A 24,823-nucleotide genomic window follows, 5' to 3' on the forward strand; every position below is an offset into this window, starting at 1 on the left:
AGGTTGGAGGCTACCCAGACAGAATATATTCATAAGTGTTGTTCCTCCAACCTAAGTGTGGCCTCTTCATGATAGAGGAAGAGGCCATGGATGGACATATCGTAATGGGAATGGGAAATGGAATTGAAATGGATAGCCACTGGGAGATTTTGCTTTTGCTGGTGGACAGAGTATAGGTGCTCAGCGAAGTGATCTTTCAATCTATGTTGGGTCTCATCAATATATGGGAGGCCACACCGGAAGCACCAAACACAGTAGATGACCCCATCAGACTCACTGGTGAAGACTTGTCTCACCTGGAAGGACTGTTTGGGGCCCTGAATTGTTGTGAGGGAGGAGGTGTAGGAGCAGGTGTGGCACTTGTTCTGCTTGCAAGGATAAATGCCAGGAGGAGGATCAGTAGAGAGGGACAAATGGACAAGGGAATCGTGGAGGTCGTGATCCCTGCGGAAAGCTGAAAGTGGGGGGTGGGGTAGATGTACTTGGTGGCGGGATTCTGTTGGAGATGGTGGAAGTTGTGGAGAATTATGTGTTGGATGCGGAGGCTGGTGGGGTGGTAGGTGAGGACAAGAAGGACCCTATCCCTGGTTAGGTGACAGGAGGATGGGGAGAGAGTAGATGTGCGTGAAATGGAAGAGATACGGCTGAGGGCAGCCTTGATTTTGGAGGAAGCGAAGCCCCTTTCTTTGAAGAAGGAGGACATCTCCTTCGTTCTGGAATGAAAAGCCTAATTCTTCCAGCAGATGCAGCAGAGATGGAGGAATTGAGCGAAGGGGTTGGTGTTTTTACAGGGTGAGAAGAGGTATAGTTCAGGTAGTTGTGAGAGTCTGTGGGTTTGTAATAGACATCAGTAGATAAGCTGTCTCCAGAGATAGAGACAGATCAAGAAATGGGAGGGAGGTGTCAGCAATGGACCAAGTAAATTTGAGGGCAGGTGGAAGTTGGAGGTAAAGTGGATGAAGTTGATGAGTTTAGCTTGGTTGTCAATTGTCTGGCAATTTTCTAGGTGTCCAGCTATTATTACTTGATAATGGGTTCTAGATATTTCCTAGTGATAGACTGTGGTTTCCTATGATAGTTTCTCTCCCTTTGTGGTATTAGTTGGACGCTTTTTAGATCCTCTGTTATCTCTCTAGAAGGCAAGGGACTTTGGTAGATTACAACCAACACATTGAGTAGCTCTGTAGCCACTTAGGATGCAGGTCAACAAGTCCAGAGCACATGTTGGCCTTTAGCTCCATTATTATGGGTGTGTTTCTATGATTTCAGTTCCTGCTTTCCTATAGCCAAAGGATTGGGAAGTTTATTTTTCTTTAAACCTATTGGTAAGTGTCTCCTATCTCCTGTTATGAGGCCTGATCCAACATGGTTGATTGGAATCTCAGCCATTTCTGTGATTTGCCCAGTCAATTTCTTGTCTCATTGCCTAAAGAATCAGAATTTACTCCAGGTGTTCTTCTCTTTACATTTGATCTTAGAAGCTCTTGTCTGATTTTGTTTTGTTTGTTAGTGTACTTCAATCTCTGTCTTCAGCTTCCATTTTCTTTTGGTTACCCTTACAGATTTCTTTAAAAAAAATCCCAATCTTTTAGCCTACGATTAATCGCCATATCTTACACTTTTTCTTTCAATTTGATCCCATCACTTTGTTAGTCAGCTACCTTTGGTGCAGCCTTCTCATAATGAGCCTTTCTTCCTCACTGGAATACATCCTTGCTGAGATTTACAAGTTATCTTAAATGTTTGGTGCTACTGATTTGTTGTCACCTCAAGCTCTTGAAAGGTAACACCTGTGCTTTCTCAGCAGAATCTTCCACATTTACTGGAAAGGTAAGCAAAACTATGTCAGAAAACAAAACTGCTGATGCTGGAATCTGAAAGTCAGACAGAAACTGCAGGAAGAACTCAGCTGGTCGAGTAGCATCTGTGGGAAGGGAATGCAGTTAATATTTTGTTTCAGGGGCCCTTTGAATTGCAGGGACCATAAACAATATGCATATCCCCTCCTTGTTCAGCATCCCCTGTACTGAGGCCCTAATTACACTCAGACGGCTCCAAAAGGCATGGTGTGTTTTTTATGTGCTCGACACTAGTCTTGAAGCAGACACTCCATTCTGACTTACAGGGGAAAAAATGCCAATAGGCAGAAAAGGCAATTCAAGGATGTACATAAAGCTGCCTTCAAAAGTGGCAACATCTCCACCAACTCTTGGGAATCTCAAGCCCATCGCCATTCAGAATGGCAAAGAAACATTGAGAATTGAGAATCTATTGGGTGCACACAGAAATCCTGTATAAGTGGTAGAAGAAAGGCACCATCCACCTGTCAGGTGACTCCTGCCACATCTGAAGAAGAGTTTGTGGTTCTCATGTTGACCTCGTCAGTTACCTCAAATCCCACAAAACTATGAAGAAGTAATTCATCCTGAATGTCAAGGGACAACTATCCTATCCAGAAATCCATTTTATCAGTCTTTTTCAGCCAATCAGGTCCAATTTCCTTAATCTCAAACTGATAACTCTTCTACCTCCTGATACTTCATTATTTATGTTTACATTTTGAAACCCTCTTCCCCCCACCCCCTTTCCCCACAGTCACTCTCTGGTATTACCTGAATTTTTTGCGATGTTGAAGTTACCATATCCATGCAAGCTGTTTAGAAATATCAAAGATTGAAGAGGAACATAGAAGCTTAGAACAGTCAGTATTGTAGGATTATTTTACATATCCTCTCTTGTGCTACAAATACACCTAAGAGGTTGCCACTTAAATCACCTCTATTGTCAGACAATGCTGGAGGGAAATGATTACACAGATAATTTAGCATTTGTCAAAAAGTGTTATTTTAAAATTGCAACTTTTCAGTCTTTAGAGAGCCTTAAACAGAAAGGATTAAATGAAAAATATGTGATTTCCTTAGACATAATGATTGAGAAGATCAGTTAGAAGTTGCAGTAGATCAAATGTACCAATGGTAGAATTCCATGATAATTGATGTAATCATTGATCTTCCTTGCATTGTCACAAGATTTCTGATTTGCATACAATAGGTAGTGGGAAGCAGTAAACTCGCCCTTGGTCAATCTGTTCAACTCCTTTGGTTTCAGGTGATTGCTGGATTGAGTTTTACTGAACTTCATTATACTATTTAATGTGAAAATATACATGGTAGTGACATTAAATGTTTTTAGCTGGGATTGTAGATAAGATGTAGTATTTGTTAATGCGGGTAGTAATATATATATATATATATATATATATAAAATCATCAAATTTACAATACCTTTTCATCAATAAGTGTTTTAGCTAGCCAAATATAGCATTAAATATTTTAGATCTATAATATTGTTACAATATTCTACAGATGTTAAATGTGCCACTGTTCTGTATTTTTTCTAATGAATTCCAGATGAATTTTCCATTTAATATCCTATGTATTTCTGTCTGCTCTGAGGAAAGTTCACATTGAAAGATCTCAATGCTTGGTTTGGAACCTTTTATAAAATGTTGTAATTTCAACTAACCATTTCTTGCATTGGTTTTACAGTGCTTCCTTTTCTACAGGTTTTGGTGGGCTTGGAGCTACAAATACTACAGCCAGTGGCTTTAATTTTGGGGGTTTCGGACTAAACGCTAACACTGCAGTTGGCTTAAATATCGGAAGTTTTGGTGCAGCTACAACTACAGCTTTTGGTTTTGGCAGTAGTGGCTTGGCTGGCACAGGTAGTTTCCTGCCACTGCAAGCAAAGTGGCAAGTTATTTTTAATACATTCATTTATTTCATTCCAACATTTCATCTGATTCTTTTTTGTTTCTGAATGAAACCTTTGAGCCCTAAATTAATAGATCTGCAGCTGAGTAACTCAATGTTGCTGTAACATGGTTCATGCAATTGGGAATGTTGCACGAGAGAAATAAGCATTTGATGGTAGGTACAATTGTCAGATTTTAAAATTAGTTTTGATTCACTGTATATCAGCGTTTATCAGATTGTATTTGTTTTCTGCATTGCAGCAACATTATTGAGGTCGCTCAGAAGTGGCTGTCAGACTGTATTGTCAGCATCAAAGTAGTGGAATCTGATTATATCAGTTTATTTAATGTGTATTTCAGGGAGCATTATATATTTGTTAATCACAGAGTCTCAGTGTAGGAGTAGATTATTCATTCTATGTTTTTTTTGTGCTGGATCTATCCATTTGCTTTTTCAGTACTTCTTGGCTTTTCAAGTATCATTCTAAATATTTTTGACAGTTCCATTGATTCTGGTGCCTTCATCTTTGTATTGAGATTGGATCATATTAAGACTATAAAGCTTTTTTTTTAAAAAAAAAGATAATTTTCCAATATTTAGCCATTATCTTACTTTTACTTTTCCCCTCATTAATTTGAATAATAAATCTAAGGAGAATAATGCAGTTTTCTATAATAATAAAATTTGTGTAATCACTTTACTGGGTGATACACCACTAGTTTTTGTAACTGATGCGGCTTACATCTTACTAAATTTACTGTGCTTGGAGAAGAAACTACTTTACCTCTTTGTTGACAAAGTGCTCCTGCTTTGTCTCTTCCTTTAATATCATAACACAATTAGATTTGTATCTATGCCCCAGCAAATGCTGAAACATTTCATCAAGCACCTATGTGTTTCTTTGTTGCTGCTACTTTTCCAGTGTGCTATTTTTCTACTGTGAAACAAGTCAGAGGTTTAATTCTAAACAGGAAATACAGTAGGTGGAATTAGTTCTACTGGACAGTTACTAACTCTATCCACCTCTGATCCCCTGATGAGGACTGACTCTTGGACCTCTAATTTCCTCCTTCTACAGTCAATAATCAGTTCTTGCTGACATTGAGTAAGATGTGGTTGTTGTGGCACTATTCAGCCAGATTTTCAATCTCACTCCTGTATGCTGATAGGGGACCAGTGTATGGGTGTTAGGCAGACAGAACTAGGAAGGTAAGTGGAAAGAAACTATGTAGCAGGGTTCTGGAGGGTGGCATTAAAAATAAGAGGGAATGCAAGAGGAACTGGCTGAAACAGGAGTATGGGTTACTTGAAACTGGAAAGTTCAGTGTTCAATCTGTTTGGTTGTGGTCGACCCAGGCAGAACGTGAGATGTTGTTTCTGTAGTTTGCATTTGTCCTCATGGTGGAGGAGAGGGCCAAGGACAGACAGGTGAGATAAGCGTACCTGCTTCTGACAAGGAAGGGCAGACCCAGACCATTAATTAGAGTACATATTTTCAGTGGTTTTGTAGATAACTGTGCAGGTTCCCCTATCATCTTTAACCTGTTTTGTAGTTCGTGTGCAATTTAGAAATAAGCTCTGATGAATGGGAGTTGTTTCCTGGCTATTATCAGTAGCTGCCTGGTGTAAAACAAACTGCTGAAAATACGCAGGAGGTACCTCTGGTTATCACCGGTCAAAATGACTGTGTTTTCAAGTGGGTTTATCTTACATTGTTAAAGTGACGATGTGATTCAGAAACTTAAACTCCTATAATGATTCAAGTATAGAAACTTTTGTTTTTAATAGAATGTCTGATGACATAATATTTATTAGTCTTGGCTAAGCAAATAACTTTCTTCCTCAGAGTTATGCTAAAAGATGTTCTTACTTTAGCTGTCTAAGAGCTTGTTTGTACATATCATTTCTATTCATGTTTACAGCTTTCATTTCTCTTCCCTCATTAGCACTTTAAATTGAAGACACTTTTTTTCAAACTATCGGTACTTCTTTCGTTGTTAATTTTCACATGTGCATTTTCCTGATGCTTGCTTGATTTTGAAATTTTGTTTAGAATTGCATGTAACACACTTCCTTGTTCATCAGTCAGAATAGAAGTATGACTTTTCTAAGAAAGATTGATCACAGTGATTTTTGTGCCACAGATACTTGTAGAAATGAACACAGTATGATTAAACTGGATCAGAATAAGAGTAAAAACCAGAGAAAATCTGCAGATGCTGGAAATCTGAGTAACACACACAAAATGCTGGAGGAACTCAGCAAGCCAGGCAGCATCTATGGAAAAAAGTGCAGTCGACATTTCAGGCCAAAACCTTTCAGCAGGACTGGAGAAAAAAGCTGAGGAGTAGAGTTAAAAGGTGGGGGAAGGGGAGAGAGAAACACAGGGTTATAGGTGAAACCTAGAGGGGGAGGGATGAAGTGAAGAATTGGGAAGTTGATTGGTGAAAGAGGCAGAAAGCCATGGAAAGAAAAAAAGGGGGAGGAGCACCAGAGGAAACATTGACTGCTTCTTTCAATGAATGCTGCTCGACCTGCTGAGTTCATCCAGCTTTTTTGTACGTCTTGATTTAACCACAGCATCTGCAGTGTACTTTGTGTTTACCAGAGGGGGACAATTGGCGAGCAAGGAAATAAGGTGAGAGAGGGAGAAGAGGTGAGAAATGGTGAAGGGGGTGTGGTGAGGGGCACTACTGGAAGTTAGAGAAATTGATGTTTCAGACTGGAGGCTACCTAAATGTAAGGTGTTGTTCCACCAACTTAAGTGTGGCCTCATCATGACAGTGGAGGAGGCCAAGGATGGACATATTAGAATAAGAATGGGAAGTGGAATTAAAATGGACGGCCACTGGGAGATCCCACGTTTTCTGGTGGACTGAGCGTAAGTGCTTGGCGAAGCGGTCTCCCAATCTATGTCGGGTCTCACCAATATATAGGAGGCCAGTGCTTCCAGGTGAGGTGACACTTCACCTGTGAATCTGTTGGGGTCGTATACCGTGTTTTTTGCACCCGTTGCGGCCTCCTGTATATCGGTGTGACCCATCATAGATTGGGAGACCGCTTCGCCAAGCATCTACGTTCCAGTCCACTTTCCATTCTCATTCCGATATGTCCATCCTTGGCCTTCTCCACTGTTGTGATGAGGCCACACTTGGGTTGGAGGAACAACACCTGATATTCCATTAGGGTAGCCTCCAACATGATGGCATGAACATCGATTACTCAAACTTCTGGTAATGCCCTCCACTCTCCCTCCTTCACCATTTCCCATCACCTAGACTCCCTGACTGGGAGATCTCAGTCAGTCCGGATCGGGAGCAGCATCTCCAACAACATCACACTGAGCACGGGGGCTTCCCAGGGTTGCGTGCTCAGACCACTGCTGTTCACTCTGCTGACCCATGACTGTGCTGCAACACACAGCTCGAACCATATCATCAACTTTGCCGATGACACCACCGTGGTGGGTCTCATCAGCAAGAACGACGAGTCAGCTTACAGAGAGGAGGTACAGTGGCTAACAGACTGGTGCAGAGCCAACAACCTGTCTCTTAATGTGTGAACAAAACAAAAGAGATGGTTGTTGACTTCAGGAGGGCATGGATGAGGGCATATTCACTCCCTGTTGAACATCGACGGCTCCTCGGTAGAGATCGTAAAGAGCACCAAATTTCTTGGTGTTCACCGGACGGAGAATCTCACCTGGTCCCTCAACACCAGCTCCATAGCAAAGAAAGCCCAGCAGCGTCTCTACTTTTTGCGAAGGCTGAGGAAAGTCCATCTCCCACCCCACATCCTTATCACATTCTACAGGGGTTGTATTGAGAGCATCCTGAGCAACTGCATCACTGCCTGGTTCGGAAATTGTACCATCTCAGATCACAAGACCCTGCAGCGGATAGTGAGGTCAGCTGAGAAGATCATTGGGATCTCTCTTCCCGCTATCACGGACATTTACATTACACAATGCATCCGCAAAGGAAACAGCATTATGAAGGACCCCATGCACCCGTCATACAATCTCTTCTCCCTCCTGCCGTCTGGGAAAAGGCTCCGAAGCATTCGGGCTCTTACGACCAGACTATATAACAGTTTCTTCCCCCAAGCTATCAGACTCCTCAATACCCGAAGCCTGGACTGACACCTTGCCCTACTGTCCTGTTTATTATTTATTGTAATGCCGGTACTGTTTTTGTGCACTTTATACAGTCCAGTGTAGGTCTGTAGTCTAGTGTAGCTTTCTCTGTGTTTTTTTTTTAATCACGTAGTTCAGTCTAGTTTTTGTACTGTGTCATGTATACCATGGTCCTGAAAAACGTTGTCTCATTTTTACTATGCACTGTGCCAGCAGTTATGGTCGAAACGACAATAAAAGTTGACTTGACTTGACTTTTCCCTCTCTCACCTTAACTCCTGGCCTGCCCATTGCCTCCCTCTGGTGCTCCTCCCCCTTTTCTTTCTTCCATGTTCTTCTGTCTCTTACATCAATCAACTTCCCAGCTCTTTACTTCATCTTTGCCCCTCCAGGTTTTATCTATCATCTTGTCTTTCTCTCTTCCTTCCCCCCCACCTTTTAAATCTACTCCTCAGCTTTTTACTTCAGTCCTGCTGAAGGGTTTTGGCTGGAAACATTGATTGTACTCTTTTCCTAGATGCTACCTGGCCTGCAGAGTTCCTGCAGCATTTTGTGTGCATTGTTAGAATAAGAATTGACAAGATTTGGGTGGAGTTGGTGTGCATGGGTTAATGGATCTGATCATGAGCAAAATTGTTGATTTTTAACTAGCAATAAAAGAAAAAAGTGCAAATGATGTAAGCCAAAATTAAAACTTAAAAAGTTCAGATACACAGTGATGACATTTGGTTATATTGATTAATTTCCTTTTATAGTTGTAAATAGGCCCTCTTTATTTCTTGCAACTTTTATTAAAATCAGCCAACTGTTGTATTCAAGTTAATAAACAAAAGCAAAACACAGCTTAGGCTCACACAGTTTGTATGCTAACTGTTCAAATGTTACCTTTATATATGCATTCATGGGTAAAACCCTCCCAACCATTGAGCACAACTACATGAAACACTGTCATATGAGAGCAGCATCCATCATCAGGAATCCCCACCACACAGATCTTGCTGTCTTCTCGCTGCCGCCATCAGGTAGAAGGTACAAGAGCCTCAGGAATTACACCACCAGGTTCAAGAACAGTTACTACACCTCAGCCATCAGGCTGTTGAACAAAAGGAGATAACTTTACTCAACTTCACTTATTCCATAATTGAAATGTTCCCACAGCCAATGGACTCACTTTCAAGGACTCTTCATCCTGTGGTCTTGTTAATTTATTGTTATTTATTTATATTTGCATTTGCGCAGTTTATGATCTTCTACACTATGGTTGAACGCCCTAGTTGGGTGGTCTTTCAGTGATCTTGTTATAGTTACTATTCTATAGATTCACAAGAAAATGAATCTCAGGGTTGTATATGGTCTCATTTATATACTTTGACAATACAATTTACTTTGAACTTTGAATTCTTGTGAACATGTTAAAAATCAGATATCCACATGCACTATTACATTTATCTTTAAGTCTTACTGTAGAAATTGACACTGTGAGATTAGGAAATGAGAATGTTTATTGCTTGGAAGTATTGTGCATTCTATCAGCTGGATCTGATTTGGCTCAATTGCATTTGTAATAAATTGTCAGATTTTTTCCCCCCGTTTAAATTGGTGTGCCACATGACCAGTTTCATTAAATGGTTGTTCACTCTTTTATATTGTTTACAAAAATGGTTTTTTTTACTGTACGTGCAATATTCTGGCATTCCCTTTAATTGTTGTTGGGCAATAAGAAAAGGAAAAGGATATTTGACTAAAACTCATTAAAGGGCATAGAAACAAATTATAATAAATATACTTGAGAGGGTATGTTGATTTGATTATGCATGGAATTTGAAGCCAAATTGTTCCTGATGTTAGACATCCATTTGCTGCTACACTTGTATGAGTTAATTATGTTCAGAATCAGGTTTATGATCCCTGACATATGTTGTGATATGTGTTGTTTTGTGGCAACAATACAGTTCAAGACATAACAATTACTGTAAGTTGCAAAAATAAATAGTGCAAAACAGGAAGAATGAAATAGTGTTCATGGACTGTTTAGAAATCTGATTGAAGAGAAGGTGCTATTCCTACAACACTGAGTGTGTCAGACTCCTGTACCACCACCTCAGTAGTAATAATAAGAAAAGGCATATCCTGGATGGTGAAGGTTCTTAATGATGGATACCACCTTCTTAAGGCTCCTCCTTCTGATGATGTCTTCAATGGTGGGAATAACTATAACTATTTCTGAGTCACTTATCCTGTGTGACAGTAGTAATAGTGTAGTAGATGAAACTGTGGACATTTGTGATGTGGCAAGTGCAGTGTTGAAGTCCCAGTTCATAAGATTACTCCTGTGGGACACATGAAAATTTGAATTAGAAATTCCATTATCTGCAATTTAACAAGAAAAGTTAATTTATTTTTAAAATAGATATGTTCATGGCTCAAAGTAAAAGGGAAGAAGTTCACTTTGCAAGTTTGCAGAAGATCATTTCAAATATTAGTTTGTAGCATCAGTGTTTAACTGTCTGTTCAAATCTTAGTACACTTGCAGAGTAGTTGAGATGGGTATATTTTCTACTGGTTTTAGAAATGGGCCAGGAATTTTCCTCTCTTAAATCTTGTGTTCTTTTGCTTTAAATGTCACTTTATAGGATGTTTGATAGACTTGTATAGAAGTTAGTGTGCAGTTTGAGATCACTTTGAACATTATTTGTAAAGTGGTATGCATGGGCAACTTGTCTTCATCTTGTATTTCATTGTAGAGATTTTTGTAATTCATTTGAGTTTTTAATTTTTTGGCATAATTTCTGTAGTAACCGAGTGAGAAAGGGTCATTCCATCTTTCAATGTTACAACTCATTCAGTTTAAAAGGTATCATAATGTAGACTCTCTAGCTGTATTGTATTTTTGGTAGATGTTTGTGACCCATCATTAAACAATGGAAATAAAATATTGAAACTACCTTTGCCATCGTGGCATGATAGATTGTGATTCAGTGTCTGACAAAATTTAATCAAAAAATTAATTTTCATAATTTTACAAATTCTGTCCACTGTACTTGGTGTTTGTTCTCACTTCACTCAGTTGGTGGAGGTGAAGAGAAAATTGTTTTATAGTAGCTGGTGCATTTGTCAAATATTTATTTTAAATAAATAAATATGATTGAATAATTATTATGACAGTTTATTCTTGCTGTCATAATATAGCTATTGAATCTGGATTTGTTTTTGAAATTAAAGTACACAAAAGCATCTGTGACCAAGAAGAACAGGATACACTTTTTAGAGATTGAATCTCATCAGAACTACTATTTTCTTTTGTAGAATGCTTTTTAATTTAAACTTTCGATGAGCCTGGTTTATGACTTGTGTTTCACCTCAAAAGTGATTGTATGTTCATTAATGCAGTATCAGCGGCAGTATCATCGTATCACCATGGCCCATCTGGTAGAGCTGCTGTCTCACTGTTCCAGTGACCTGGGTTCAATGCTCGGACGAGTGACGTTTACATGTTCTCCCTGTGACTGTGTGCAGCTCTGGTTTCTTCCCATCTCCCAGAGATGTGTGGGTTGGCAGCTGTAAATTCCCCCTGGTGTGCAGTTGAGTGGTCAAATCTGGGGTTTGTTGAGGGGAATATGAGAAGAATAAAATGGGATTGGTGTAAATAGATGCTTCATGGTCAACTTGAACTTGATAGGAAGGAAGACTTGTTTTCCTGATGTAAGACTGCTTGGTCTGTATAATTCTTTAATAGAATATTAGCCTAAATATCATTTGGAAATATCCAGAAAGCTATTTTCTAAAGTTAGCTGGTTTGAATATCATATCTGGTAATATAGTTCAAATTATTTGGATTGGAATTTTAAGGTTTGGAATGACATGTAACACACCTTGTTCATCAGTCAAAATTTTGTTTCATAATATGCTGTGTGATCAACCTAACTACAGCTAATCAAGTCTTACTGGCTCTCAATTTATCTGCAGGCTATGGATCTTGCATGAAGGAAGTTCCAAATAATCCAAGCAATTGATCTAATTTTAAAGAAGATGGTTTATTGTAGATGATTGCACAAATAAGCCAGGCAACTCTCTTGATTTAGCAAGACGTTTCTTGTAGTTTGTGAAAGTTCCCTTTGCACTGATGAACTGTGGATGAGCTCTGAGTTATTGGAGGTAGAAAGGGAGCTTTGACTCATTCTACTGGAGTAGATTGTAGAACTGTTCACGAGTAAATAGGGTTTTATTAATCTGTTGTTGTCTTGTAACCTTTAGCCTGAGATTGTATTTATGGAGTGAGAAATTGGATGAAATTTGGATTTACTAAAGCTCTGAACATTGTGATATTTTAATGTTTTGAAATAATGATGGGTCACAAATATGTAGGTTAACGAATTATTTTACTTTTCGTTGAACTGATTTTTCTTAAATATCCACATAGGTGGTTTTGGAGGGTTTGGCACAACTACGACAGCTGCTCCTGCTTTCAGTTTCTCAACACCTGCCAATTCTGGGGTAACAGGTAAAAAAAACAAAATGGTAAATGCCTGCCAGAGAGAATTAGAGAAACACCTATGTGCACATAACACTTTGCTGAATGTAGTGTTGTATTATAAAGGTGAAGTGGAACAGCACTGAATGCTGTGTGTAGTGGTATAAGCTGGAAGTCACTGAATCAGCAGATTTCTGTAAAAGGAAATAAATAATAGTAACATGGATAGAAAATTGGCTTGAATACAGAGTAGGGGTAAATAGTTCTAGACTGGAATATGGTGACCAATGGTGTTTCATGATCAATAATCAGAAATGGATGCAGTATCTAGTTTTGGCCTGACCAATGCGCAGAGTAGGAAAGCAGGGAAGTTATGTTGAGCTATTGGTTGGGCCACAATTGAGATATTGTATAGGTTGTGGGAGTGCCAGAGAATGTGCTGAAAAGACTTATTACATTTGATCCAGGGATGAGAATCTACTTGCTAGGTTAGACTGGAGAAGCTAGAGTTCTCTAAGACAAGAGTAGATTTGATGTAAGAAAGCTGTTCGCCATACACATACAATGATACAGTGTGACAGAGATGATAAACTTATGGGTAAAAGATACAAGGGTTCTAAGGGGGAGAAGCCTTTTTTTTAATTCAGCAGGTAGTTTTGATATGAAGTTCACTGCCTGCAAGATAGTGAAAACAGAATCCATATGGACTTTTAAGAGAAATTGGGAAAATACTAGGAGAAAGCTAATTTGCAGAAATTTAGGTAAAGAGTAATGAAATCAGACTGACAGAACTACTATACCAAGAACCTGTACAGATTTGAAGGGTTAATATTTGCTTCTGGTGCCATATTCAATTTGTGCTTCAAGTTGCCAGTTTTTGCCATGGGATGAGATACCATTTGATGCCTCAGGGAATTGCAGGGACCGTATGGTAGAATATCCCATAGATAATTTTACAGTACAGGAATTGAAACAAAGTGCAGTATAGTGGTAGAATAATTGGAACTAAGCTTTCAAATTGTAATCTAAATCATGTTAAAGTTCTAAAGTACAACAAGGAAACGGGCCCACTACATTGTTGATGACCATTGGGCACCCACCCGCACAAATCCCTATTCTCAGCGCTTGGCACATACCCTTCTTTGTTGAAGCATGAAGTGTTGATCGGAAGACTTAATTAAAGGCTGCCAGTGTCCCACTTAAATGACTCTCAGGCAGTACATTCCAGGTACTCACCAATCTCTTGTTGGAAAAGCCTCGTGTCTCCTTTGAATCTCTCCCCTCTTATCCTAAATCCCTTTGTTTTGTGTACCTCTGATGTGGGGAAAGCTGCCTGCTGTCTATCTATACCTGACATGATTTTATATACCACAGTCACCTCCCTTCTTTACTCCTCAGCTCCAGCGAGAATATCTTCCCCAGTCTCTGCTCATCACTGAAATGTTCCATTATGGTGAGCATCCTCAGTATCTTCTCTAGCACTGTCCCATCCTTCCTGTAGTGTGGCACCCAGAAATGTGTACAGTACTTCAGTTGAGGCCAAACCAAAGTTTCATAAAGTTGGAACATAACCTTCTTGCTTTTGTATTCAGTGCCCTTACTAATGAAACCAGAATTGCAAGTGCCTTCCACTGCCAACTTCAGGGATCTCTGCGCTTGTTCTCCAAGGTTTCCCTGTTCACCTGTGCTTTCAAATTAATGGTATATGTCCTGGCCTCATTGGTATTCCCAAAATGTACCACCTCACGTTTATGTGAATTGAACTCTGTCTGCCTTTTATCAGCCCATTTCATCAATACTTTGATGTCACTGTAGCTCAAGAAAACCTTCCATACTATTTATGATTCCGTCAGTTTTAGTCCCATCTGCAAACTGCCAATTTAAGGGATTAAGGTTTTACTGACCAGTATTCTTCATCTCTGAAATTAATGCAACTATATTAACGCAACTTTTGGAAATACTGAAATGTCTTCTCAATTAAATTTTAAACTAGGGTAGTAGAAATAAAAATCTATTCTTTTATGGTGTTCACCAAATGTAACACAAAATATTCTGGAGGGTTTTGACGTGGGCAACACATCCTTATGTGGGAGAATCTAGAAATGTGGGTCACTATTTCAAAATAATGGCCCAACAGTGAGATGAAGTCCAGACTCCTGTTGAACACTATAATGTCTGCTCACTGAAGCACTGGGCTGTTGTTCATAAAACAGCAGCCAATAGACTCTAGTCCTGGTCCACATCCCAAAAGATTAAGATTGTTCAATGTAATTTCCAATACACTAGTGTAACGGAGAATTAAATTGTTACTCCTGATCCAATGTAGCACAAAAAAAATAGGATAAAGAGCACAATAAATATAAACACCTAAAATAGCTTATATATGTAGGTTGATTCTACGTCCATAAAGTGACGCTAGGCACAAGAGTGTCTATACATAAGATGACTGACAGGAAATGATAAATTATTGGTTGGGGTGGGAGGCGTGGAAGGATGTGGAGGTGTTGATCATCTGTACTGCTTGGGTGAAGTAACGGTTTTGTTCCTGGTATGGATACTACATAGCCTCCTCACAGGTGGGAATGGGACAAACAATTCATGAGTAGATGGGTGAGATCCTTCATGATGTTACTGGCCCTTTTATAGCACCTTTCTGTATGATGGTGGGTATCCGGGTGCCGATGATGCATTGGGCAGCTTTGACTGCCAGTTGTAGAGCCTTCCTGCCCACCATAGTGCAGTTTGCTTACCGTGCAGTGATGCAGCATGTTAGGATGCTGTCTACTATGCACCTGTAGAAGGTTGTGAGTATTGATGTGCGTAGTCCAGCTCTCAACAATCAGCTCAGCACAGAGTCCTGGAGAGCACCTATGTTGAGGATGATGAGGGAGGAGCGGAGGTGCATCCTGACTATCTGAGATCCGTTGGTTAGGAAGTCTAAAGCCCAGTTGCACAGTGGGTTATTTAGACCGAAGAGTCGGAGTTCGTTCACTGAAGCCTGTGTGACAGTCGTGTTGAAATCCAGAAAGAGCTTTCTGACCTAAATATCCTTGTTTTCTAGTTGTGTCAGGACCAGGTGTAGAGACTATTGACATCTGTCCTGCACCTGCTAGTCAACTTGTTCTGTTTAAAAAAAAAAAAAAAATTCACTAGTCTACTTCGATTCATTTAGACCAGATATGAATAGAACTGTGCACTGATTCAAAATTGTTTCTACTGGGAACCCTTCCGTTCTACTAGGAATCCACAATATATCTATTTGGCCATTTCCAAGGTTCCAGTCTAGGTGTAAGCCCTTTGTCCTCTCCTCCCTGTCTGTGATGATCAGGAAAACTCTTAGAAGCTAAATTGATCTGATGATGTCCTTTTTTCAAGACATTTCTTCAGGATTGTTCTGAACCATAACTCAGTTAATTCCATTACTCAGCTTTGCCCTGGCTGCTCTCCCCAAGGGTAGAGTTCCTCTTTGTTATATTTAAGTCTAAGACATGCAAACTTGAAAGGATGTAGCAGAGTTTACTTATTCATCATCAGGACTGATAAGTAAATTAGCCTCTGATTTCAGTTTTTAAGTCTTCTCATTCGTGCACTGTCATTCAGCTGACTCCCACTCACCTGGTTATATTTGTGCTTGTTATGTTGTAACCAGAGAATCAACTGCATTGTCTGCTGATCCCTCACCTATACTGTTACTCTATCTAGTACTGTTGGTCCCTTTCCATTCTCCTGTTACATGTCAGCAATGTGATTTGAAAACAGAACAAATTTTCACATGCACAAGAAGGCCATTCAGTCCATTACGTTTATACCTGCCTCCAACAGAATAATCCCATCAGTCTCATTTGCAGTGCTTATTTCCTTAATTCTGCTATTTATTCTTCTGCAAATGCCCATTAGTTATTCCTCCTTTTTTTTTAACCTACATTAGGGATAATTTATAATGGCCAGTTAATCCACCAATACTCCTTTGTGTATAGAGGCAGAATGTGCAAACTCCCCACAGAGATCAAGATAGACAAGCTGCACCAATCGCTGCATCATTGGGGCACTTTCATATATTTTCATGAAAGCCATCTTCACTCTTCTACTGCCTTTAACAGTACAGTTCCTAATGAGCAAAAGGTTATTGCAACTAAATATTGGGAATCCAAAGACATTATCTTTGATCATGATCATAAACACTCTTGCCCTTGAGCTAATTTCCCTTTTAGCAGTTCATCCTGATTTTAAGACTCTGGTTTCAAATCCCCATCTGGTCCTAGAATTTGTCCAAAGTTCTGTAGTTTTTAATTTGGGCCTCTTGATCAGTGTTGATATTAATTGTTCCATCATTGACAACTGTGCTCTCAGCTGCAAAAATATGAACTTTTAGAATTCCATTCCTGAAAACTTTTCTCATTCTCTCTCTCCCTTTAAGATGTTGCTTAAAACGTATTCCTTTTTATAACCTTTTATTCACCTGTCTTAATATCTCCTTATGTGATTGGTGCCAAGTTTTGTCTCCGTTACACAAGTATCCCACAAAGCGCTACCCTACAGTGTTTATTCATTATAACACTATTGATCTTAGATTTCAAAAATCCATAGGTACTTTTTGGAAAAAATAACATGTATTTACTAAAAGCAAGAGGAACATCAGCTTAGGCTATACACTCCCGTGATGGAAATATGGCATGAAGCTCAGTCCTCTGCATTTTAATGGTGATCACAGTGCATTGTGGCATGCTGTGAGCCACACAGGTAATGTGTAGAGGCTGCCTGTGAAGGCTGATATTGGGTAGGGTGGGGCAAGCAGTGCAGCCTCCTGCATTTGATGGGGGTGGTATGGTGAGGAGTGCACTCTGTCCGGTGCACACTGTTGAGGCTGGCTTTGACTAACACCCAACTCCTGTACTTCCTAGTACTGCCTCCTACTGGATGTGATGGAAGCTTCTGTCTCTGCTCTCTTCCATTGACTGCACAGCTCTTCCCATTCTGGAGATCTCTCAACTGAACAAAACTGCAGAGCCAGTCTGTAGGTTCCAGCTATCTGCCAACACGTGGATCAGCCACTGCTGATCTCCAGCAATGGACCACAGGCATCATACTGACTTAGAAGGCAGTTCTTGCCACTATATCTCAGTGCTAAACAGTTGCACAGCTCACTCCAGCTTTCTTGGGTAGCCATTACACATTATTCAATACCACATAAGGTGATAAGATTACCTTAATCAGTTAATTGCTGTAGGAGTACCAGCATTCATCTATGTTTCTGTCAGTGCTGACTTCTAGCATTAATTCCATTAGAACTCTCATTCCTGGGAACACATCTGAGTGCCAGGCGAGGTAGTGTATCAGAAGGCTGCTCATTTTTGTTTTATATATGCTCTCTGTTCACTGATTCTCTAGTAGGCTATAATCCTATGAGAAATATGCAGCCAGTGAAAATTTGACTAGATTTCCCATTGTTATTCCCATGACAGTGAAACAGTTGACTATATGAACGGTCTGAAGTAAGGCTGCACAGTGCATCTGGAAGCAGTTTTAGCCTGGCAGAAATCAAGATCTTTTATATAAATTTGTATATTTATGATAAAATTGTAACTTTACAATGCGGGAGAGTCTTGTAACCAAGTATTTGGATACGTGAGTGTTGGAGCTTTAATCAGCAAGTACGTCAGTGAATCAATAATAAAATGGTGAGAAGAATTGATAGGAAGGAGAAAACAATTCAGTCAGTTAGTACTGAAATATTAAGGGAACAGACTGCACAATTCAGACCTAACAAAATGATATCTGTGTTTTTGACAAGGCAGTTCATTAATGTAAACAGAAATTGTAAGTTAAAAGCATTAAAACCTGCTTGAGGAAACCCAAAATGAGGAAATGTTAGTAGTCTTAACAACAATTTGATAGTCAAGTAGACTGAATAACTTTGATATATTTACCTTTTTTGATGAGAGGATCATTGGTTTAAATCTCACCATAGGCCAAATTTTATTTCTGTTTCTGAAGTTGCACTATGAAAATGTCAAAGAGAGGAATGCATTGCATGTTACTCCAAAGTGCTGCTGTGTATTGACTGTCTATTGTTCTTGTCTTTCCATGTACCCATTCCATTGAAATCAATAGAATTAAATGCATGGAGTTCAATACAATTACTTGTATTCTTTTAATTACAACAAATTAAGATGAATATTCTCCCCATTGTCTTATTGCATGAGATGCACGACAGTAGTATCTATGCTAAATTCCTCAGGTAAAGCCTTTCTTTTGGAATGTGTATTTTATTGGCATTCAAAGGGTACAATATCGTATTGAGCTTGGCTATTATTTTTTACTTTAAAGAAAAACTAGTAGTTACTTAATAAATCACTGCTATGCTAGTTTTTCCAAATTACCTATCTTTATGTACATAAAGTGATTACTATTTTGCCATTAGATTAATCTGAGCTACAGTAAATCTTGGATTACCCCAAGGAAGTTTATCATGTGTTTTATGATTTTATAACACCATTTGTTTTTCTCCTTGTTTCCCAGGCCTTTTCCAGAATACACAGAATAAGGGGTTTGGATTTGGTGGTGGATTTGGCACAGGTACAAGCACAGGTCTGGCACCTGGTTTGGTGGCTGGCTCCACGCTTGGAGGATTTGGTGGTTTTGGCACTCAACAGCAAAGTAAGTTCTTAGGGAGGCGATTCTCAGTAGTTAAGTTTTAGTTTATATGAAACTAACTTGAAGTTGAAAAATGATATTGGCAATTCATAACAATTGTTCAAAACTAGTTATTGAGAAGTTATGACATCCTCTGTATGTTGGCATACAGATATCTTGTTGGGAATATTTGTAACAACATGCACAAAATATTGGAGGAACTCAGCAGGTCAGGCAGTATATATGGAAATTAATAACCATTCTGTGTTTTGGGCCAAGTGTCTTCATTGGTTCTGGAAAGGAAGGGGAAGATGCCAGAATAAGAAGGTAGAGGGAGAAGAAGGATAAGATGGAAATTGATAGGTGAAGCCATATGGATAGGGGAGGGGTAATGAAATAAGAAGCTGGGACACAATAAGTAGAAAAGGCAGAGGACTGGAGAAGGAGGAATCTGATAGGAAAGGAGAGTGGATCATGGGAGAAAGGGAAGGATGAGGGGCACCAAGCGGAGGTGATAGGCAGGTAAGGAGAAGAGTTAAGAAGTCAGAGTGTGGAAATGAAGAAGAGTGGAGGAGGACAAATTACTGGAAGTTGGAGAAATTGATGTTGACCTGCCTATTCACCACCCTTTTGTGCCCCTCCTCTTCCTTTTCTCCCATGATCCACCCTCCTCTCCTATCAGATTCCTTCTTCTCCAGCCCTTTAGCTTACCTACCTATCACCTCTCAGCTTCTTAATTTCATCCACCCCCCACCCCCCTGTCTTCGTCTATCTTCACCTATCACTTTTTAGCTTGTCCTTGTTTCCCTCCAACTGCCTTGTTATTCTAACATCTTACCCCTTTCTTTCCAGTCCTGAAGAAGGGTTTTGGTCTGAAACATTGACTGTTTATTCATTTCCATAGATGCTGCCTGACCTGCTGAGTTCCTCCAGCATTTTGTGTGTGTTGCTCTGGATTTCCAGCATCTGAAGGATCTGTTGTATTTTGGGATATTTTTATAAGTTATTCTTGTGTTGGGTATCTTTCAAAACTCAAGAACACTAGAGGTTTTTCTCGACCTCTTATTCAGCTCACAGGATTTTCTAACTCTTAATCCAACACCTTCAGTCCCAAAGAAGAAATTTTGTTGTTGTATATTTATAGCTGGAGGCCTTTTGGGGCAGACGTTGCAGCCTCAAGCCCAGACAGTTCAATTGATCAACACGGCCAGTGCCCTTTCTGCACCCATTCTGCTGGGGGATGAACGTGATGCTATATTGGCCAGGTGGAACCAACTTCAGGCCTTCTGGGGCACAGGAAAAGGCTACTTTCACAATAACTTGGCTCCTGTTGAGTTCACGCAAGAAAATCATTTTTGTCGATTTAAGGTAAAGAAATTTCAACTTCTTTATATTTTTTGATATGTTCTTCAAAGCTGAAATTGAAAAGAAGTTAAGGTATTGGTGTTGTGGAGGATGAATGAAGGCAAAAGCATATTCATAAATACTTTTATTCTTGGTGCAACTGTTGATTTGCCTCTCTACCAGAGGCCTTTAGGTTCAGACCCAGGGAATAACTGTCACAGTTTACTTAAAAGTACATACAGTTTATTAGCAAGCTTGCATTCTCAGTTGGCAACACAGAGTCCCTGCTCACCGAGCTTGAGAAGATCTGCAACCAAGTGAGACCAGAATACTGTTTGGAGCTGCTGATATACATTGTTATCACATATTTTGATAAGGGTGGACCGAGAAGCTTCTCATGGAACAAACACTTCATACATTATTCTCACAGCTTGACTTGTCAAGCTGCCAATAAGTCAGTTAGGTTTTAGCCCTTTTAATTCTGCATATAATTCCTCACAGCAAAACATGGATGTGAATTTGTCAAAATCCTGACAATGCCATTATCATCAGGAGGCCCTAGTAGGTGTACTGTATCTTCAAAGGATATGAGCACTGGTTAATAAAAAATGATGCACCTTGGACAAATAGAAAAAGAAACACTTAGTCAGTTGGGAGATATTGTGTGGATACGAAAGGCCCAAGGAATGGAAGTACTTGTTTCACTGATGTTTGGTCTCCATTGTTACAAAGGGGATCTTTGGTACATTTTATTCTGGTTGTTATCCTCTGCATTATATGTTTGCCGACATTGAGCTAGGGACAGTTGCAGAATAACAGACTATGATGGAAATGAGAAGAAGCAACAAAGAAAAAAATACTTTTTGATAATGGAGTTGATATTTTTATATAATGGAAATCAAAGACTACTGTGTCAGATTGGGAGATACAGGAATGAAGGTTAAGAAAATCTATTTGATCTTCCAGCAATGCAAGTATAATGATTTGAACACCTTTGGTGAGCAATTACTTACTTTCCCTTTCCAAAGGAGTTGGCTGAAAATAAGAATCCCTCCCTTTGGAGATTCCACCTGTGAGTGTCAAGACTTTGAGTCTATTTATTCCAGTTTGGAGATGCTTCAAAACCAATCTGATTTCCACGGTATCTCAACAGATATGCTATTCCTGTGAGGTGGATCAGAAGTGGGAATTGTGGCTGGCATTTTTTACCCTGATTAATAGTAACTAGCTTAACACAGACCAAAAGTGTACATTGGAACTGTGCAATTACCTGCAAAGGCTAAAATGAACCATCTAGCAAACAGTATTTTTATAAATCTAAAATTTTATTTTGTCAAACCATTGGTTTTCTGGATGGCTTCAAAGCTAAGCTTCAGTGACTTTCCTGCTTTTATTCCAGTCTGGAAGTAGCACTGTGCTTAAAGCTGGCAGTCAGGAGATCACCAAATCATACCATTCTATTCAGTAATATTCAGTCATTCAAATCTGAAATTAATGAGCTTGCATATTTGGTTAGATTCATTGCAACAAGTAGAAATGAACTACTAATGAAAACCATCTTGTGAACAGGGATTGTTATTTGACATTAATTGTGTTTATACAGTTGGTACTGTGAAATAGATTTGGTATGAACTACAGTCAATGTTGTAATAACTTCTGTACTCCCAAGATTTAGTTCATGAAAACATATCAGTAAACATGCTTACATTCATACTGCAGTATTTTGCATCTCCCTGTAGACTGTTGGTTTCAGCTGCATACCTAGTAACAAGGATGAGGATGGTCTGGTAGCTTTGGCTTTTAACAAGAAAGAAGCAGACATTCGAAACCAGCAACAGTTGGTTGTAGAAACTTTACACAAGATTCTTGGAGGATTACAACAAATCATGGTCAATGTTGAAGGAATCCGAGCTCTGCCAGATGACCAGTAAGTGCACTTCACGTGTTTGTCAGTGTTATTTTCTGTAACCTTAGCTTAACCTGAATGGAATTTGGTAATGGGACATGATCCACTTTCTTTTAGCATTGAACTTTTCAACATCATGTGAAAAGCACCTGGAATCAGCTCATTATTTTGTTCAGCATTAAAATTTATCATAGAACGTTAGAGCATTACAGCACAGAAACAGGCCTTTTGGCCCTTCTTGGCTGTGCTGAACCATTTTTCTGCCTAATCCTGACCTGCACCTTCATCCATGTACCTATCCAAGTTTTTCTTAAATGTTAAAAGTGAGCTGGCATTTACCACTCCTTATGGCAGCTCATTTCACACTTCCACCACTCTCTGTGTGAAGAAGCCCCCCTCTAATGTTCCCTTTAAACCTTTAAACGTGTCCTTAACCCATGTCCTCTTTTTTTTTTCTCCCCTAGCCTAAGTGGAAAAGGCCTGCTTGCATTCACTCAGCCAATACCCATCATAATTTTATATACCTCTATCAAATCTCCCCTCATTCTTCTACACTCCAGGGAATAAAGACCTAACCTTTTCAACCTTTCTCTGTAACTCAGTTTCTGAAGTCCTGGCAACATCCTTGTAAACCTTCTCTGCACTCTTGCAACCTTATTAATATCCTTCCTGTAATTCGGTGACCAAAACTGCACACAATATTCCAAATTCGGCCTCACCAATGCCTTATACAACCTCACTATAACATTCCAACTCTTATACTCAATACTTTGATTTATAAAGGCCAATGTACCAAAAGCTCTCTTTACTACCTTATCTACCTGTGATACCACTTTTAGGGAATTATGTATCTGTATTCCCAGATCCCTCTGTACTACTGCACTCCTCAGTGTCCTACCATTTATCTTGTATGTTCTACCTTGGTTTGTCCTTCCAAAGTGCAATACCTCACACTTGTCTGTATTAAACTCCATCTGCCATTTTTCAGCCCATTTTTTCAGCTAGTCCAAATCCCTCTGCAAGCTTTGAAAACGTTCCTCACTGTCCACTACACCTCCGATCTTTGTATCATCAGCAAATTTGCTGATCCAATTTACCACATTATCATCCAGATCATTGATATAGATGACAACTAACAATGGACTCAGCACTAATCCCTGTGGTACACCACTAGTCACAGGCCTCCACTCAGAGAAGCAATGTCTAATCCAATTTACTACCTTACCATGTATACCTAGCGACTGAATCTTCCTAACTAACCTCCCATGTGGGATCTTGTCAAAGGCCTTACTGAAGTCCATGTAGACATCCACTGCCTTCCCTTCATCCACTTTCCTGGTAACCTCCTCGAAAAACTCTAATAGATTTATTAAACATGACCTACCACACACAAAGCTGCGTTGACTCTCCCTAATAAGTCCCTGGCTATCTAAATACTTGTAGATCCTATCTCTTAGTACTCCTTCCAATAATTTACCTACTACCGACGTCAAACTGACCGGTCTATAATTTCCCGGATTACTTTTAGAGCCTTTATTTAAACAATGGAACAGTATGAGCTATCCTCCAATCCTCCGGCATCTCACCCGTGGATACCAACATTTCAAACATATCTGCCAGGGCCCTTGCAATTTCAACACTAGTCTCCTTCAAGGTCCAAGGGGATACCCTGTCAGGTCCTGGGGATTTATCTACTCTGATTTGCCTCAAGATAGCAAATCCTCTTCAATCCTCCTCCTCTTCAATCTGTATAGGTTCCATGACCTCACTACTTGTTTGCCTTATTTCCATTGACTCCACGCCAGTTTTCTTAGTAAATACAGATGCAAAAAACCCATTTAAGATCTCCCCCATTTCTTTTGGTTCCATACATAGCCGACCACTCTGATCTTCAAGAGGACCAATTTTATCCCTTACTATAATTTTGCTCTTAATATACCTGTAGAAGTTCTTTGAATTATCCTTCACCTGGACTGCCGAAGCTACCTCATGTCTTCTTTTAGCCCTCCTGATATCTTTCTAAAGTATTTCTTTGAATTTTTTATACTCCTCAAGTACCTTATTTGCTCCCTGTTTCCTGTACATGTCATGCATCTCTCTCTTCTTTATCAGAGTTCCAATATCCCTAGAGAACCAAGGTTCCTTATTCTTATTCACTTTGCCTTTAATCCTGACAGGAACATACAAATTCTGCACTCTCAAAATTTCTCCTTTGAAGGCCTCCCAACTTACCCATCACATCCTTGCCAGAGAACAACCTGTCCCAATCCACGCTTTTTAGATCCTTTCTCATTTCTTCAAATTTGACCTTAATTACAAAACAGGTAGAAAAATAAATAATGAAGATGCTGTAATCTGGAACTAAATACAAAGTGCTAGAGGAATTTTGAGTTGAGCAGCATCCTGTGGGGAGGGCGGTAGTGGGTGAGGGGGTAGGATTTGAGGACTTTTCAGGTTGAAACTCTGTATTAGGTCTGAAAGATGAGTGGAAATCCTCTTTATACCAGCTATCTTCTCTCTCTCTGCTTTCAGAATTCCTACAGGGTCTCGACCTAAAATGTCAACAATTCCTCTCCCTG

At 39.5% G+C, this 24,823-nt stretch overlaps 2 protein-coding genes across 5 annotated transcripts in view; one reads left to right on the forward strand and one right to left on the reverse strand.

Annotated features, from left to right (window-relative positions):
- nup54 (nucleoporin 54) overlaps positions 1-24,823 on the forward strand; it is a 66,697-nt gene that overhangs the window by 33,085 nt on the left and 8,789 nt on the right. Inside the window, exons 4-8 of one of the 4 annotated variants that reach the window (XM_073065067.1) lie at positions 3,566-3,724; positions 12,311-12,391; positions 18,881-19,018; positions 20,139-20,362; positions 22,078-22,265. In XM_073065067.1, the coding sequence (XP_072921168.1) occupies positions 3,566-3,724; positions 12,311-12,391; positions 18,881-19,018; positions 20,139-20,362; positions 22,078-22,265 (790 nt within the window). The remainder of the gene's footprint in view (positions 1-3,565; positions 3,725-12,310; positions 12,392-18,880; positions 19,019-20,138; positions 20,363-22,077; positions 22,266-24,823) is intronic. The other 3 variants (XM_073065068.1, XM_073065069.1, XM_073065070.1) reach the window with 3 other exon arrangements.
- ppef2a (protein phosphatase with EF-hand domain 2a) overlaps positions 24,451-24,823 on the reverse strand; it is a 70,045-nt gene continuing 69,672 nt past the window's right edge. Inside the window, exon 18 of the mRNA XM_073065065.1 lies at positions 24,451-24,552. Within this exon, the coding sequence (XP_072921166.1) occupies positions 24,542-24,552 (11 nt within the window). The 3' untranslated portion in view covers positions 24,451-24,541. The remainder of the gene's footprint in view (positions 24,553-24,823) is intronic.

Source organism: Hemitrygon akajei, chromosome 13 (genome assembly GCF_048418815.1).
Source record: "Hemitrygon akajei chromosome 13, sHemAka1.3, whole genome shotgun sequence".
NCBI classification, from domain to species: domain Eukaryota; kingdom Metazoa; phylum Chordata; class Chondrichthyes; order Myliobatiformes; family Dasyatidae; genus Hemitrygon; species Hemitrygon akajei.